Genomic DNA, 19,973 nt, shown 5'->3' on the forward strand with positions numbered 1-19,973 from the left:
CAGATACTGATTATTCGTCTATACTTTAATCATGACTTTCAGTTTGTTTCACGAACGCTTTGTTTATCCGTAGTAAGTGGCAACACCAACTAGACAATCCCACGAGTTGTTTTCATTAAGATAAGAAAGTCGGAGGACGAAAAGATACGAAAACGGGCCTCTATGACCCGTCGAACAGCAATTTTTCTTCAAGCAGAAAAATTACGATACAGACATGTTAGAAAAATATGTATAATGTGAACCAGCTTTTACCGACCAATACTCTTTATTCTAAAGAAGGCGCTTTCTACAAGAGCCTTTTCAACGTCGTGTCCCAAGGTACTTGAATCTGTCCACTTTTTACCCTTCCACTTTTCGGAGAGGCGACGTTTTCCGTTCGAGTCGATTATCCTGCAGGAAGACGAATCGTGAAGGAACAGAACAGACACGGTCTGTGGCGTCCTCTTTCCGAATTTCGGTGGTAAAGAATGCAGTCCGGAAACAGTTTTAAAATCGTCGTCGTTAAATTAAAGCAGTTTTTATTTAATTTATATCAAATTACGATAAATTTCGCCCGAGGAAACATGATTTAAAAATGCGTGGACGCGTCGCGACCGAAAAGAAAACGACAAACACAACGTGAATTTTGTGAAAGAATTTCAGCTTTACTAACAAGACACAGGCTCGTATCGTAGCCTTTTTTTTTTTTTTTTTTTTACTCGATTGCCGCAGACAGAAGTATTTGGCGCGTGCGCCGGTCGGTCACTGTTGCAAGCCTACTAACAGCGATAGTGATTACGTACATCGTGGAACTATATTACATTAACTATGGAAAATAGGGAGGAAGCTTCGACCGATGCAGACGCACCCGTCGTTTTCGCGCGGTCCGTTCGGCCTCTCCCCGTCGTCAGACCCGGTAACAGCAAAGTCCGGTAAATGTGGGTGGCTACTTACGCGCGTCCGTCCTTTCCGCTCCGCTAAAAAACCAAATAAAAGAAGAGACGAGGTCCCGGTGGGCACGGGCTACCAAGAAAGAAGATATGTGGCGTACTTCGTCGAGTATAAATACGTCCCCATTCGGCCCTTTTTTAACGTTCGTCGGCGGAGGGCGCCGCTTCCTTTCGGCGGGGAACCGCCGGTCGTCCCGGGAAAATGTACACACTGGGCCGACGACGCAGCCGAAGAAAGCGTGGCTCGACGTTGGCGGAGGGACGACGATCACGCGCCTTCCGCCCGGGGTCCGGGACCGGGCGCGCGCTCGGCGCCGTTTCTTCGACGACGAAAGACAAAATACACTCTTCCGGGTCCGGTAGGTATTGTTTATATTCGGAAACAACTGACGTAGACGTGATAGAGAACGAGACGGGCGCTCCTCCGGCACCCGCCCGCCGCTTATTTCCTCTTTACTGGTAACGATGACTAAAGGCTACGACTTTTCCGACGTGCTCGACTGGCGACTGTGTTTAGGATAGTTTGGTTTCAGATACTCCTCGCTGGCTAACGAGAAGACGTCGATTCGATCTTCTTTGCGGTACTGCAGACAGCGACGGATGAATTGCTGAAAATACAAAACGATTTCTATCAGTCACTCAATCCCTATCTTCTCCACCCACCTCTGGGTTAAAATATAATACCACCCACGACTAGGGTTTCCACGTATTGACCTGCTGAATGTAGGTCGATTCGACAATAAAAAAAGGGATTAATAAAAGAAAATCAAGTTTATTAATAGTAAAATTTTGATTTACTTCGAATAAATTTAGGTGACAATGAACAATAATTTAATATAATGCAGTATATACAAATAGTCTATATATTGTATATATTGTTCATTCATTATGTCTACTTATTTTTTAAAATCATTCTTCACATATTTCAATAGTTATTCTGTAAATATTATTATGTACCTTTTCAAAAAATTGTATGCAACTGCTTTTACAATTGACGATTATAAGTAACTCTACTTTGATAAGTTCAATGAAATCCAATGGCAATTATAACGCTTCCCACCGTGGCCAAAAATGAAAGTTTGTAGTAGAACGAAACTTTTCATTCTTGGTTGAAAATGTTTTTGTTAACGAAGATGTTTATTGTGTTCACAAAATCCTATATGTGCATTCAGAAATTAATTGAATGTTCTTAGTGTCTCTTTTAAAACGAGTTAATTTTTAATATAGACGTTTTTTTGTTTAAAAATATAAAGTAGGACACGTGGCAACCCCACCCACAACAGAGAGTAAATCATTTCCGTATGGGAAGATGCATTAATTCAACAAAACTTTACGATTGTATTAATTAAAAACATTTAACGATTAAACTTAGACGTTAAAAATAGTAACAGTTATAAATAAACATCAACAAATTTAAATTCATTTCATTCCAATTCCATTCTTTAAATAATTGCAGCCATTATCGAGAATCTAAATGATGTTCTTTGGCACACATCCCAATATCCAAATTAAAAAAATCCCGATATTGCAAAGTTATTCCAAGTGCATTTTGTGAAAAGTTCAATTCCCGCTAATGAAAGTGGAAATTAGAGAGCAATGCTTTCTCGATCTCTGCTTTTTTGTTTCAGTGGCATTGTGTTTGCATTGTAATATGGATGGGCAATTCAGTGATTTTGTTACAAAATTTCGATACAATGTTTTTAGCTTATTTTTGATAGTTAAGCACCCAGGAGAATACCACAAATTCAAGAGCAAAGATAAATAATCTTTCAGTTCTTTACTATCCCAAACTCGCTACAGTAATAATGACCGATTGAAATTAATTATTACCATGAAGTTTCAGTAACCCCCCTTTGGATGTCCAACAAAACTCAACCACCCTCAAAATCTTTATCACTTTAAGCATAATAAAATATATAAACTGAGTAAAATTTAATGAAATACAACGCAGTTCAACCTCCCTTCTGTTGGACTTGTCATACCCCCTCCTTCATTTTTAGTGTGAACGTCATTTATGGACAGCCCCAATGGGTGCTTTTGTTTGTTACATTCAAACTTGTGAATCAGAATGTTTAAAAATGAAACCACAGAATTTGATTACGTAGAATAGATTTAATTATTTGATGATTTTCTTAAGACTGGGTTTGGAGACCTTTTTATCTGAATAAATCTTTGTATGTTAGGAAACACAATAAAAATATTTCCTAACACACTAAGAATGAAACAAAATCAAAAGCAATTACTCTTCTTTCCAAGGTTTGTAAATGTAGTTTCTCCAATCATATTATCTATAGAATAATGTGTTAAGTGAGTTTCTTTCCCACCCTCTACTGTATATATTACTGTGTACCTTCTCATATAATATCTATATACATTGTTATGGAGGAAGCTTCAAAGTTATCCCTCATCTCAAATTTCTTGTTATTTACAGAGACTCATTATGTCTATGTAAATAAGAACAGTTCTGGCATCAGAAATGGAATAACATAACATAAAGCAAAATCACCTGGTACTATTCTTTTTATTACTAAACATCTTCATAAGAGATGTGTGGCCAGCCAGCCATTCAATTAGCTCAATTTCTGTCACAGCATGGTCAATTCATTACATACCTGTAGTACTAAAGTAAGATGAGCTCTGCAAATGCAAAATCTCAAATGGTAGGACCACTTTTTATTCATCACCTCCATTCACATTATATAAATAGACAGATGAAATGAAGTCATCTTAGCTTTGATCTTTATAGTAATAGCTGTCCTACATCTGGAATCATCTTCTAACAAGTATATCATGCAGTAAAAGTCTTAACTTACAGATGATTCAGATAAAATTCTTTTTTAGTGGAAAGAAAATTCCTCCACTAAGTAGAATACCAGAAGTCTTCAGTTAGTAGAAGTAAATTTCCAACTTTAGGAGCCAATCAATGTTTGAGAGCAAACAAATGTTGTATAGAAACATTTATTATTCAACTATATATATATATAATATGGTAATAGAGCATTTTCTATTTGTAAATAGTGATATAATCATCAGCAATATGCTAATTTAACTATTTAATACTTCCAAACCAGTAAAATGTTGGGATAGCTTTTAAAAAAAATAACTAGACAAAATTTCGAATGTTTGAAAATCAAAATGAATTTAGAATTCTGTCTATCTATTCTTTTTAGATTTAAAAATCTTTTTGTTAAACAAATTATTCTGCTTTAAAATTGATAACAGCTTATATTTTTATACCATTTTTCTAACTTTGATTCTATTTTAAAAATTAAACACTTTAAATTTGTATTAACACAAATGGAAATTTATTTTATACTCACTTTAGCCTCACCACTGACAGCAGGTTTAGGTGGAAATTCTACATCCGTTGCTTTCAATATAGTATTTTCTTCTAAAATCGTAGCCTGAGACTGGTTATGGCCAAAAGGCTGAAAAATTATAATTTGCATATCATGAAAATACAAACAATAAATTCTAAAATATCTATAATATTCCATTTGAACAAATAAATTAATCAATCTATTTATGTAAATTATTATTACAGGTAAAAGTTTATAAGCATACTTTATGATCATTTCTTTAATAGTTTTCAATAGTTGTACTTTATAGTACATAATTACATCAATCATAATAATATATTTCTAGATTTTAAGGCAGAATAAAAAGTAATCTTTGTTTCATTATACAAAAGAATTAAACCTACAAAACAAAAAATGTAAACATAGTAACTTATTTTGTTCTTGCACTGATGCAAAAACACTTTCTCACTGACCATAACAAATTTCTGTTAAATGAAAAAAACATCCTTCCAACTTTTCAATTCATTTAACAGTGGAAATTAAATGTAACAACTTGCTTGTATTTGATATATATCAACTTACACATAATTTTTGTTTACTTTATGCTTAAATTTTTACTTTGTATGAATTAATTCAAAATAAACATTTATTATATCTTTGACACAATTCCTATAATAATGTCACTAACTTATAATTTATAGCTTTTTTTAATACATGTATATATGATTTATGATTTTTATTTAGCTGTTATTTTATTGTACAATGCAGGTAAATTGTTGATGGAGGTGAAAATCCATTGTCATAAGACATTTCCAATTATATGTAAAATAAATCAAATAAAGTAAACTAGTAGTATATTACATTATTATTAATGTATAACAAAACATTTAATTTTAATTTATAATCTATATCTATTTACAAAAATTTAATAAATGGCAATAAAATGTATTGAAATATAATAAATATAATTAAAAATAACTTTCATAATTTAAATTTTTTCATGTCCAGTTACTCTCTGACCTTGAAATATGTTTCAAGTCTTGGAAAGAGAAAATAATAAAACTCAAATTCTAAGAATACTACATCAAGTTACATAAATTTCATAAATATTTAAGCTTGTTAGTGAATAAGAAATTAAACTGTGAAATAAAATCTCTTTACAATGTTTCTTAATTTGTGTTTATATAAGTCAATTACAACGATAGATTTCTCCACTTATTCATACCCTCACTAAAATCTAAATACACCTATCCCTCGATTTACACGGAAGATAGGTTCCTGAGAAAAACGTGTAAATCGAATTTGTATCTTTTTGAATGTAAAACCGTGTAAATCGAAAAGTATGCAAAAAACGCATAATTTCGTTGTTTATTAATTATGAATTTTTTCAATTTTTTAAAGGTACATAAATCAAACAAAAATATTGAAAGGCAAAAAAAAATATATTCTTTTATTAATTAAATACAAAGTACAAAGGAACAAAAAATAAAATCTGATAGATTCATAAAAATGTAATGTAATTGTGTAATGTAATGTAATGTAATGTAAAAAATGTAATTAAAAATAATGTAATCGTTTGTTACTTATGAATATGAAAAATTAAAATTTTCTGGTTTAAAACTATGTGCAATGAATGCAACTTCGTGCGTATGGGGGAGTACCGTATATCGGTTATCGGTTACTATTTGACGGATTGAAATAAAACTGTCACCTAGTATCCTAAATATCAACTATAACATATAATTAAGGTGGATTGGAATATAGATGTAGATTAGAGTTAAAAATTGTTCCTTTTGATCATAGCCAGTTTATTTTCTACATTTATTTTTTAAACCGTGTAAAAGCGAAAACGTGTAAAAAAAAGTACCGTGTAAAACGAGGGATAGGTGTATTTAACTAATTCTATATCGTTCATACAGCTACTTTCATTCAACATAGTAAATAGGGTTGCCAACTTTCATAGCAAAAAATCACCGTAATTAATTGGCTATTTTTTGCTACAATTAATAAAATTTAATTAATTAATTAAAAAATAACTTAGTGGGAGTGAAAATATAATAATTTGGATTACAGTTAAAAGTATCAACTTCTCATAAGGAAAAACAATAAGCTGAAACAAAACCTCAAACATTTTTCAGAACATTTCCAAACAGTTTTCATTCTATTAATAATTTTTAAAAAGTAATTAAATTCCAAACAGTTGGCATCTCTAACATCAAAGCATATGCAAAAACCCAATGAAAGATATAATCTTACCTTCATTACCATCTTTATTACTAAAAAATTTATTATTAGATAACAGTTTCAGATCATTCTTCATAAATTAACTTTGTAAGTTTTACAGTTTTGAATACAATATTCAAAACTGCAATTGCAACTTTTTATAAATGTTAAAATGAATTTTTGATTTATTTTTACTTTATAATTATAAAGTAAAAAATAAATTAAAAATTTCAAATAATCTAAAATGTAAAAATGTGTTTTAAACTATTACATACAATAATTTATATATAAACAGAACATTGGCCAGATGAGTCCAGAATTGATTGCAAAAAGTTTGTAACATATCTAACAAGAATTTATCTACTCAATGTTTATAACTTGCTACTTACTGTAAACAGACACTTTGTAGGTTGCTCAAGACATTCAAGATTTCTTTTTATGTATAGACCTAATGAATGACTGTGTAGTGTGCACAGTAAAACAGTTTATTTTTTGTTAGTGTGGTAATTTGTTTTGTATTACGTGGTAATTTATATATTAAAAAAACTGCAGTTTGGACAACTGATTTCAACTCAATTTCCGCTAGTGCTGTGGCACTGCAATCTTTGGTTATGTCTTGGGCTACTCCAATATTATTTTTGTTGGTGTGCGTGTTTTAGCTGGCAGCACTGGTGCAACCATGAAAGGAAACTTAAGAATGTGCCAGGATTTGAACAAATTTCAACATGGAATAGGTTAATACATAATCGGTTATCCAAAAAAATTTTCTGAACAACCCCAGGCCCCAAATGATTCAGATAATCGATGCTCTACCGTATAATATTTTTGCCAGAACCAATGATAATCTAAAGCCAGTTGACTACTAGACAATTAGCACACCTTAATTTCTAACCAGTTACAGCAATGTAATTTTGAGAGTCTGCTTTTGTATAATACTAGCAGACCTGGCCAGGCGTTGTTGTGGCTCAAAATGTATCTATTATAAATGTATAACACTTCCTCCATGGGGGAAATTTCAAAAAATCCCTTTTCAGTGTATATTTTGTTGACATACCCTATTAAAACACAATCAAAAATGCAAAACACTGCATCTAAAATAGTATAAATAGAAGCTGATTCTTCACGGTAAGCCTTGATCCTGTCTATCTCTCCCCAGTGGGGGAATTTCAACATGTACAGTACATTATATAAAAACACGTGCGTATTCGAATGCAACGTTGTGTCAAAATTTCAAAGGAATTGATAGGAACAAATGAACATTACATTTTTATTTATATGGATAGATAGAAGATGATCTGCTTTAGTTTATCCTCACAGAAAAGCAAACTTAGGTCATACTCGCAGAGTTAGACATCTGTTGGACATGAAAGCCTTAATCCTAGATGATATCTTTTAATTTATATCAATGTTTAACGGAATAATATACAGTCTATGTCCACCCTGAAGGTCCATTCTAAATATTGGTGAAAGAATTTTTGAAATCGGATGAGTAGTTCGGAGATTACCTGCTACATCCAAACTTACCTCTTTATAATATTAGTATAGACATGGATGAGAATAAGAATAATACCAGCATCATCTTTGACAGAAAACCAAGAATTTTTTAGAACTTTACTTAAAAATTTAATGTGTAATGTTTCATAAGACAACATATGCACAAATTGTTTTTACTTACTAGAAACATTTAAATTTAATTTATTAAAATAAAGTGAATTGTGAATCCAGCCTAATTTTTATTTCAGAAATGCAATACAATCCTTTAAAATATTTTCTGAGAACTTTTGAAAACAAAAAAAAAAAAAAAAAAAAAAAAAAACAGTATTTTTAAATTATGAGAATATCAATACTAATGCATTTAAATTCATAAAAGATAAAAGCATGCTAATATTTCTATAATGTTATTCTTATTATCAAATTCTGTTTTCCTAAAAACTTCAGTGTTACTCTTTGGCATTAATACACTTGTTCCTTGTCCATGTAAGCTCAAATTCAAATTACTGAGCTTTTCAAATATAAGCTGCTCATTTTCCAAATTAATTAATTCCATAAAACAAAAAATAGAGAAGTTGATAACATAAAATATTTTAAAAAATTTCTTTTAAAACTTTTATATGTTGTTACATTTTTGCATATATTTTTACATTAACAAATCTAAAAATAACATGCAAAAATGTAGAAGTAATGATTATTCCAATAATATAGTAATGGAGTTGATTTGGCCTGTGAATGGCTTGTATCAGGAGTGGCCAACCTTTTTGGGAAGAGTGCCACTATCTGAAAGAAAAAAATTATGCATGCCACTTCCAACTTTTCCAACATACTAAAAAACATATAAAGATGAAAAAACGTTATGTATAGGCTGATTATGGGATTTTTACGCAAATAGCACGTTTTTTCATGAGTAATGGAGATTTAAAAAATAATATAATAAACGAAACAAAAGTACAAACATTTTATTGTTAATAAACATTTTTAAAGGTTCAGTCAGTTAGGTTATGTTTACAATAAAAATTAATAACTTGAAACATTTAATTCTAAATAATTATTAAATAGTCAGTACTTAATTAATGTGGCTTTTCAATTTGTAGTTTTTTTACCAAGTCATCTATATTAGGATTAGTTCTTGAAGATGCTAACAAAATTACGTGTTTTAGGTGCATATCAGTTAATCTTGAACAATATTTTGATTTTATTATGTTCATAATAGAAAACATTCGTTCACAACATATGTTGATCAAACTACAACAATGTCTGACAGCCAAATCGTGTAAATTTGGAAAATTGCTTGTTGGTACAAATTTCCAAAATTCAATATAATTTGGATCACTTGCAGTTGAAATAAGTTCCTTATATTTGCTTTTCAGTGTAGTATGGTGCTGTAGGTCAATAATTTCGATTTGGATTTCAGGTGAATAACAATTAATGTCTTGCAGAGAAATTGAAAAAGGATTTGTGAAAAGATCAGCATTTTTTTATCATCTTGAAAATTATCAAACCTACACTGAATGAATCCTGCAAAATGGATATTAAATTTTTAAATTTATCATAGTTTGGAGCATTATTGACTCTGGTAGCTAGTTCCTGCATTAATGTGAAATGTGTTAATCTTTTTTCTCCAAAATTGAGAGAAATAAGCAAAAGTTTGTTCACAAAAGATAATATATGACCAACTAGGGTAGGAAAAAACAATCTTTTCCCTGTAACCTTAAATTTAAATTATTTAAATGCCCCATAATATTGGCAAGAAAAGCTAAATCCCATAGCCAATCTTCATTCTTGAGTAGCAAGCACTTACTGGGCAGTTCATTGTATTCTTCCAGATATTTTAAAACACACTCCCTCAAATTCCAAAATATTGCGAGTGCAAAAATGCACTCGCGAGGAAAGCCTGCACACACACCTTCATTGTGGTGTGTGCAGGCTTTCCTTTGGAAAGCCAGCACACACCACAATAAAGGAGTAACTTGCCATCTTCTTCTGTTTCTTCTGGGAAAAGCTCACAAATTTGTCGTCGATTCAGAGCTTGAGCTCGTATTTTGTTGATACAGCGTGCTACAGGGTCAACAACAGAAGACAGGTTTAAGTCCTTGGCACAAAGAGCTTCTTGATGGATAATACAATGATACTTAAAAACTTTTCTTCTCAAATAATTTTCAAGCAATGTAACAAAACCTTTTATCCTGCCAACTATGCAAGATGCTCCATCTGTGCAAACACTATCTAATTTTGTCCACTCTACTTTGTTAACTTCAATTACATTTTTAACTTCTTTAAAAATGTCCTTGCCTGTAGTTAAAACTAGTTGGCACAAATCAAGTAGTTCTTCCACAATATCAAAATTATTGTTCGTGTAACACACAAATCTGCTTAACTGCACATTGTCTTGATGTCACAGCTTTCATCCAAAGTTAATGAAAAGTATTTGCAATATTGTAGTCCAGAGACAATTTGTTTGCTAACATCCTAGCCCATGTCATTTATACGACACGATGGTATTTCTAGACAAAGCTATTTTATCAACCATATTTTTGATGTTTATATCACCGACATTTTGGGCAAATATTAAAAGGCTATTTTTTATTATCTCCTCTCTGTCAGAATAGGGTTTTTTCTTGTAGGCTGACAACAGAGAAAGTTCATAAGAAGCCTTCACCATAGTTTGCATTTTGTCATTTCTCATCTGGAACAAGAATTGTTGGCCGGCTAAAGATTTCTTTTTTTATTGATAAATTCCGATTGCAAGTGTGAGCCGACAGGATATTTGCTGTTGAAATCCCTATGCAGTTGTTTGAAATGTTGTTCCAGGTTAAATTTTTTCGGCACTGCTACACAAATTCCACATATCAAACAAACAGGCTTGGAAGTATTTTGATGGGAAAACAAAATTGTTCTTCCCAGACAGTTTTAAAATCACGAATTGCAATATCCTCTTCATATTTTCTTTTCGATGTTGAAGGTTTACTCACGGACATAGTGAAAATAAAATTTTTAAAACAACGATGCCCGACATCAAAACCTAAAAACAGTTTTAAAAAAGATTAACATCTTGCTCAGCAGTTTAAAATCAACTAGGGTTGCCACCCGTCTGGTTTTTAATTCATTGTCCAGGTTAACTATTAATTTTGTCCAAAATTTTGTAGAAATTGTGAAATTATGATGAAACAAAGTACTAGCAAATATTTTTATAAATTTACTTTATTTTAACAGTGAAAGACTTCACACTCTCACCGAAACTTAATTCGCCACCTTATGCTGACGTATGTCGCAACCTGTCAACCCTTTTTTTTTTATTTTTTTGCTTCTCAGCTCTTTACATCTAAGTTATTTCATTTCTTAATTTAAGTTGCTCCTACACAAGTCCCTAACTGGCTTTAGAACTGGCTTGCATGTTATTCTTCGCATGATAAAATAACATTCGCATGCATCATAAACTTCTTTTTGAACAAACCTGCCTGACGTCTTGGTCAGCAATTTTGAAAAGGTGGCAATATTATAATCAACTGAGCCAGACAGCCAGAGTGTCGCACTCACTCTTACTTGAAAACGGACAACTGTAGCAAGACACAATGGTGCCAAAGCAAGGCAACTCAAACCATTGGGCTCATTCCATGACCACGCTATCTTACCGCATCGTTGTACTGGTGTCAAGCAGTGCCGTTTTCCGGCACTGTTGTATTCAGTAGCATATGAGTAGTGTTTTTACGGAATTTGACAAAGTCCCTGAAGGAAATATTATTATTTTTTCAAATTTTTAAATTTTTCAATAAGTTTTTGCATGCCACTGTTAAAACTCTGCCATGCGATACTGTGGACGCGTGCTGCGGGTTGGCCATCCCTGGCGTATATGAACTAAATAATTTAATTTTTCTTAGTGATTCATTCTTCATTAATAAAGTGATTCATCTTATAATTTTTCCTAATATTGACAGAAATCCCTTTCTGTATCAATAATGTATTGCAAGATATTACTGAATAATAATCTTCTCACTTCTATACTCATAAAAACTACACTTCTAGATTTTCATATAATATAAGTCTTCCAATTAGCATGTTAAATTGCTACAGTTAAGCTTCTTCTGCACACATGTTTCAAACAATATTCTAATAGATGTCACATTCACAACCATATGATCAAGAATATCATCAGTATTTGAAATTTCAACAAATTCAGTATCCCAAATGGTAAGATACTCAAACTTACTTTTTAACCAATCTATAAATATTACTGTACATTTCTTATAAAATGAAAATGACCAGTGTAATACAAAATTTTAATAAATTAAAAAAAAAGTTATTTGAACAACTTCTATTTCAAAACATTCCAGTTTTTCTGATTACTTATTGAAAAAATAATTAATCAATGATAAAGTTAATAACATGATGTTAACTTATTTTATTGATTTGCTAGAAATTACTTGCTATGACCAAAAAACTGTCAAACTTCTAAAAATGCCTCCAACTACTAGAGAAATTTTTGATCTCATATTATCTCATTTTATTAACTCTTGTTATCAATCAAAATTAATTAAAATCAAGTATCTATATGTAATTGAAATCAAAAACTATAACTTCTGAATTGATGTATATCTTTAATTACATCTTGAATTCTCTCTATAATCTCTGAATTGAATCTTGAATTACATCCAGATGTAATTAAATTCATAATATAAGATTAATGTACCAGGTAGGAAATAACACTTTAAAAAAATTACAAAAGTTAAAATCAACTTGATAATTAACAAATTGTTAAGCTCATTTTAATTATTTAAATTTGAAAATTTTCTATATTTCATAGTTTGTTTTTTGTTCTACATAGTTATACCATGATTTGTTGACAATGACCATAGTTTAACTGAAAACATTATTATTAACATTTGCACATTTAATAAATATCTTTAAAAACTTACAATTATTTAAATTAATTATTAAAATCTTATCATAGCCATAAACATCTTACATCTGTATTTATTAAAGGTATTGAAAAAACAAACCTTTTTTCCATAGAGGCATTGATAAAAAATTACTCCAACACTCCAAACATCCACTTTAGATGAAATTTTTGGAGGAGTTTTTCCAACAACAAAACATTCAGGAGGAAGATACCTATATTTTACAATATATTTTACATTAAATATAAAATTATTTGAAAAATTCAATAATTAATATAAATAATATTAAGTTTTATAACATTTAAACACTTTTGATTACTTTCAATTTGACTTTTATAAAACAGTTGATTAAATTAAATATTTTTAATATGTCTATTTCTAAAAATAAAAATGTATAAAAAGTAATAATGTATACAAGATTTATCGTGTAAAATCTATTATCTAAATATGCTTTAATCTTTTTCAAAGTGAAAAGTAATTAACTGATAAAATTAAATCTATACCATAATTCAGTTTTCATTTGTGAATCATACAATAATTTGCTTATTTTGTATCTTTAATATTCTTAGTCCTCATTTTCAGAATCTTTTTGTTGTAGTTGCCTGCCTATAAATCAATGCACAAGTAAAACTTTTCATTGATTAAAAAGTTTTTGTCATATTGTTTATACAAGTTAATGTTGTCATTTATGTTTTCTTGACACATCAACAATGATATAATAAAATGCGAGTTAATTGAAGTGAGTCAAGTGAATTAATCACTTTCTATGCAAAAAGATGTATAGCAATGTTTAGTATATTTCTTTGTTGTTTTTGGTTTGAAATAGTTTAGATTATATTTAGCTTTTCAATTGTTTTGTTGTTTAAAGAATACAATATATTCTTTATACAACTAACATACAAACAGAACAAAGAATGTTTTGTTTGTATGTTAAGTTTCATGCTGTTCTTATCAGTAGTTCCTCAGATATAAGCCAAATTAATGATTATGCTTATTTTTTGGACACAAATGTATGATGTTTTTATAATCTGTCTGATGAAAGATGAACTAAGTCATTTTTGATGAGGGATCAACCAGTCTCATTGACAATTAAAATATGAGTCTATATTTGTAATGCTAATAGACTATAAATTCTTGTTTTTTTTTTTTTTTTAATTTCCATCAAGTGAACTTTGAGAATTGAAATAATTGTGTATATTTAAAACATTAGTCCTAACTTAACTACTCAAAATTTACTTCCAGACAATAGCATTATTTTCTGCTACTTTGCTAACAAAACAGAAACTAAAGATGATGTCATTGCCATTTGATATATTTGCTTCATTTTTTTGTTCTAAATTGCAGAAATCTGTTTTATATTAATTAAAATAACACTTGTATATAATTTAAAACTGTCATGAGCAACCCATTGCAAGTCAAATGCAGCCTCTAGGATTTTGGCAACAATTTTATTTTCTTGTTTTCTGCCTCAGGTCATTACACAACCCTGATTAAGCTAATAATTGTAACAAACATTCAAACTTCATCAGTGAAAATATGAAAATAAGCTTTATATTACTAGCTTGCATAATATGAAAATTAGTAATACAGTGAAAACTGCTTAGGCGACCACTTGCATTCAACAGGCACCTGTCAAAACAGGCAAAAATTTCTGGCACGGAATAGTTTATACATAGAGTCTTAGTGTAAGTTACCCGTATTAAACGACCACCTGTGTAATGTGACTGCAGGTATTGATTTTTGGTCCAAAACAACATACAACAACTGTAATAAGTGACCACTTCTGTGAATATATCCGGTCTAAACTATTGTTCGAACTCATCTCAACAATGTTTCCCCCTCCTAATATAATGAATTAGTCTAAACTCTTGTTGGAACCCATTCTCCCACCCTTGAAATTAGGGCAGGTATTAATGAATTAGTCTAGCAACAAAGGAAATTCATTTCAGTTTGTTCGAAATTGTCCGAAAAACAAAAGAAATGCAAAGTGCTGTCATTAGAAGATCATCTTAAAGTTATCAGAGAAAGTGAAAATGGTTTATCAGAATGGCAATTAGGGAACTGTGAGAAAACAAAATTTATTTTACCAAAGATCTACAGTATTTTCCTTAGGGGCATAAATTATTATACACGATACAATTAATCAGCTGATCTTATTTATTTATTTATTTTGAAGCTCATATACAGTACATGTGCGATAAATAGTTTCTGTATCAACCTACCTTATTTCCACTTTATTTTTTGAAAAATAATATCCAAGTAATTTTCGCACACAAAATATTCAAAAAACAATAAACACATTAATGCAAAAATCAGTTTTACAGGCAACCTTCCTTTTTCAATTCTGCTATTTCTGTATTTTGAATTTCGATTCCACTATTTCTGTATTTCAAATTTCTGTACTAATGATCAATTGTATTATGAGAAAAAACAATAAAATCCTTTTATTATTAATTAATAATTTTTCTTGTTGTACTTAAGAAAATACTAAATATTAAAAAAATTCAGTATTTTTAAAGTTAAAATAAGATTAAACTAATGAAAACCAAAACCAAAGTGATGGAGAGATATGACGTGCTTGTATATCGATGACATAATACACATAACTGAGGAGCGAATGAAAAGAACAAAGTTGAATTAATTAAGTCAGAAAAAAGTGTGCGCATTATAATCGAGAAAATTCAAATATTATATTAATCTTTAAAATATTGGTATTAAATCTGTCTTATAAAATCATGACGATTCAATCAAGTTAATCAAGTTATCCAATAAGAATAAAATACAATACCAATATAACTCCATCATTGAAAAAATTTGCGTAATTTTGCTCACTTTGAATTTTGCTTAGAGGAAATGGCTAAAAAGTGCACAAAATACGTACAGAAATGTGGTATTACAGCACCACCTGTATTGGACGACCACCTGTCTAAAAGACCACTGTTTGAAGAAACCATGGGTGGTTGCCATAGACAGGTTTTACTGTATATACTTTATTCTCAACTTAGTTACTAAAATAATATATGCAAATGATAATATCATTCATATATTATTTAAGTAACTAATGTATTGGCATTTATGGAGTATATTGATACTCATCAGGCTTAATCCTTCTTGGTCACTGTTGTATCACATACATTCATATGCAGTGGACATTTTTTTGGCTTTGACATATGTCATATGTTTGTTGTAAAAAATACTATAAAAATATTTATTTTAACATCTCTGATGTGTTTACTGTCATTAAATATTTACTTCACTATTTCTTCAATAGATGACATTATGTTACAAAAATTATTTTACATTTTTGGTGAGAAAATATAGTTTATTTTGGAATATGACAGCATCTATGTAAATTATTTTTGGTAGTTTTTTTTTTCAAAAAATAATCAAAATTATTAATAAAATAATATAAATTATTCTATTTTTAGAAATAAAACATATATAAGTGCTAATTTTTTAGTGTACAGGATTCACGGGATTTTATTTCCCAAGAAAAAAATAGTTTAAAAACTCACCACCAGCAGGGAATGGCATGGTATGCAATACTGTTAAATGAAATAAGACATTGGTTGAAAATGAAAATGAACAATTTGGCGGAATTGAAAAATGCAATACACCAACATGTCCATAACATTCCTCCTGATATGTTAAGAACTACTGTTGAGAACACAGTAATGTGATTTAACTTGCTTTCATAAAATGGTGGATGCCACATTGAATATGCTTTGTAATACATTTTAGAAATGATTAAAAACCTTTTCAACCAATGTCTTCATGTCTTATTTCGTTTAACAATATTGCATACAGTGCCATTCCCCGCTTGTGGTGAAGTTTTGAACTATTTTTTTCGCAAGAAATAAAATCCCATAATGTCCTGTACACTATTACCAAGTTTGATAACATTCTGTCCAGTGGTTTTCATTTTATGGCCATTTCAAAGTGGAACTTTAATTATAAACACCCTGTACATTGAATATTAACCTCTTAACAGTGAGGGACGATTATAATCGTCCAAGGCAATCGTGTGGCAGTGGTGAGGGACGACTATAATCGCTAAATTCTTTTTGGGGGTATCGCCAAAAACTACCGCGAAAAAGAAATTCACATAAAAAATGAATTATGTAACAATAAAAAAAACTTTTCTTTACTAGACAGAACTGTTTACAAAATCTTTTTTCGAAACGGTAATGAGAAAAAATGCTTGAAAATATACTTTAAAAATTTCCCACATTTCTTCTCCACAACTAAGTGGGAGCCCCACACCTAACTGTTCCACTGTTAAAAGGTTAACAAAAAAAAAATTAACATTTTTTGGATGGTAACCCTGAAAAAATTTCAACTGAGAAGGGTTTGTTAAAGTCTGCAACTCTAAGAAGAAAAATGCACATTGCCTGCTGGAAGTCTGTGAAGTTCACATCCAAAAAAGGCTGCTCATCAGTAATTTAAAATCTTATTAAATAACTTCAAGTTAGAATTTCAGCATCTTATTGGATAGCCTGATCATTCAATCCATCAAGTCTTTACCATGTAAAGAAATCTTTTATTTAACAGGTGTAATTAATATTTGATAATAAAACAAATTAAAAAAAAAAATTTTTATTTCATGGCCTTTTGTGTTTTCAATACTTAGTACAGGTTAAGTATTAAATATGCAACTTCTGTCTTAAATATTCTGTTTTTTTCACTTTACCTAATTTATAATTATATCTACAAATGAATTGTTAATAGAAAAAAAACGAAAGAAACAGGAAATAAACATTAAATTCCTAAATTAAAACACTGTTGGATTAAGGTAACCAAAATTTTTGTTGACATGTTTTCAAACATAAAATGCAGAGGATGAATTCTACATTCGGTTGTTTGAATTTTTCCATTTACATAAACAACAAAAGCATGAAAAAAACTGAATATGTTAACAAACTTTTTGGTTGTAAATTATAATCAAGCAGCATCTTCATTTTATTCAAGATAGTACTAAGTTTTGCATAATTTGAAGATAAGAATTTCTGTACTAATGATCAATTGTGATTTAATTCTCATGCTGATTTTAATTAAATGAAGACCTTAACAAATGTAATGATTTATTTATTACATAATAAATAAATTTTCTAAACTTTAAATAATTTGATACATACCAATATGTTCCAGCACCTTGTGAAGTGAGGTCCATGCCACAATCTGGACTATAATTATCATCATCCATTATTTTACTGAGTCCAAAATCTGTTATTTTGATTTCCCCACTGAGGCTACCACTTCCTAAAAGAATGTTTCCTGAAAGAAATAAAAATAAATTAAAAGAAAAAGAAAGAGTAAAATTCTCAAAATGCATTTAAAAATTAGAACACAGCTATGTTTTAAAGCTAAAACTTTTCAAAAGATAAAACTGTTTTTTCTGTTTTGTGCATTTTTCCTGACTAGGGCCTCTGAAAGACCGCCAAAAACATTTGAGCATTAAAGTTACTTGTTCATTTACTGCTGGAATTAGCATTTAGGTGTGAATTTTGTTTAAAAAATTACAATTTGACAATGTAGATTCCAAAATTTTAAGATATGGATTTAAGAAGTTTGAAATCTGCATTTTGCATGTGTACAAACCTATTATAAAATTACATTCTATTTGTGCTGGCCACAACAGCACGAAACAGTGGCAACAAGGGAAATTATGACAAACATTTTAAAAAGTGTTAAATCCATCTGTTATGGTAGCAAACATTAAAAGCTTGTTTGAAAAAAATCATACAGCATTAGTCATTTATTGTAATCATATACCACATATATTGTTATCAAAATTAACAAGTCCTAAAACATAAGTTAAAATTTACTTATAAAAATTTTCTTATTGTAATCAACTTTTGGTTATAGTTATCATCATCTTCAGGTAAATAAGCATTAAGATATTTTTTCATGTTAACAGCCTCAATTGTTACTAGTTATCATCATCAGTCTTAATTCAATACTTTAATAATTAAATGTTAATAAATAAATGGTATACTAATTAAACAGAAGGCAGCTAGAGACAAAATGGAAAATTAAAATGGATTAATTCACATTCTATTTTTGGCATTTTATAAAAACATAAAAATTAAGCTACAAAAATAAATTGACTTACTAAAAAATAAGATTTTGCATTCTAGATAATTTTAGGCATAGAAGTATATTGCAAAAATCCTTAACCCAGCACTGCACCAGATTTATAATGTCGTTACTTCAGGATGAGTGCCACGCTCACCCTACATATTTTCATATTCTTAATGATTTTTCTTGAGAAATTTTATTAAATCAGGAAGTTTTGTTATAAATAATACACATTTTAATGTTTACTTTACTTTACTTCAGTTAGAATACATTAAAAGTAATTTATTTTGATATAGAAACAGAAAATTGATATCTGATGAGATTGATAAAACAGAAATACAATATCCAAAATTATTGTTAAACTTAATTATACATAGGCCATACTGAAAGTCATGAGCAATAATTTTTTATAAATCACAATCTATTAATTATAAAAAAACTAAGAACATTGTCATAATCTGTAGACAATGCCATGAGTGGAGTCATGATGTCATTAGCTTCCATCATGTGACTATAAACAGATGCTACAAAATTGCTGCAACTGTTGTTTCATTTTGCCAGCATGCTGTGATTGAATTTCACATTAAAGAGGGCATCTTCACTGCAGAAATTCACCAGAAACTTCAGCATGCATATGGAGATGTATGTATGGGTGCCAGCAGTGTTAGATGATGGATAAAACATTTTAAAGATGAAAACCCAAGCATTGAAGATCAGCCATGTAGTGGCCATCCACAAAGCTTCATTTTCTGGGATGTAGATGGGGTGATTCAGGTGGAATTTCTTGAACCTTGGCAAACCATTAATGCTGCTTGGTACATCATGACACTTCATAAGCTCTGTTTATCCTGGGAAGATCATCCTTTTGTTTTATTTATGATGATTTGCTTTTTGTAATAAACTTCAAAACATGTTTGACTTTGAAAATTCAGGGGTGATCAGAAATTTTTTCCAGAGATTGTATATTGATAGGAACCAATGTTATTCCTTTGGTATTCTAGAGCAGTGTTCCACAACCTTTATCTACTTGCGGCACACCCACGACTCGACATGAC

At 30.0% G+C, this 19,973-nt stretch overlaps 1 protein-coding gene across 5 annotated transcripts in view; it reads right to left on the reverse strand.

Moving 5' to 3' along the window:
• Nucleotides 1-623: 623 nt before the first annotated feature.
• The window catches only part of Tlk (Tousled-like kinase), a 179,509-nt gene continuing 160,159 nt past the window's right edge, over nucleotides 624-19,973 (reverse strand). For all 5 annotated transcript variants that reach the window (XM_067271301.1, XM_067271299.1, XM_067271300.1 and 2 more), the window contains 4 exons: nucleotides 17,976-18,114; nucleotides 12,943-13,054; nucleotides 4,250-4,357; nucleotides 624-1,537 (listed from right to left, as the gene is read on the reverse strand). In XM_067271301.1, coding sequence (XP_067127402.1) covers nucleotides 1,406-1,537; nucleotides 4,250-4,357; nucleotides 12,943-13,054; nucleotides 17,976-18,114 — 491 coding nt within the window. In that variant the 3' untranslated portion in view covers nucleotides 624-1,405. The remainder of the gene's footprint in view (nucleotides 1,538-4,249; nucleotides 4,358-12,942; nucleotides 13,055-17,975; nucleotides 18,115-19,973) is intronic.

This window comes from Centruroides vittatus, unplaced genomic scaffold (genome assembly GCF_030686945.1).
Source record: "Centruroides vittatus isolate TY-2023 unplaced genomic scaffold, ASM3068694v2 contig_393, whole genome shotgun sequence".
Taxonomy (NCBI): domain Eukaryota; kingdom Metazoa; phylum Arthropoda; class Arachnida; order Scorpiones; family Buthidae; genus Centruroides; species Centruroides vittatus.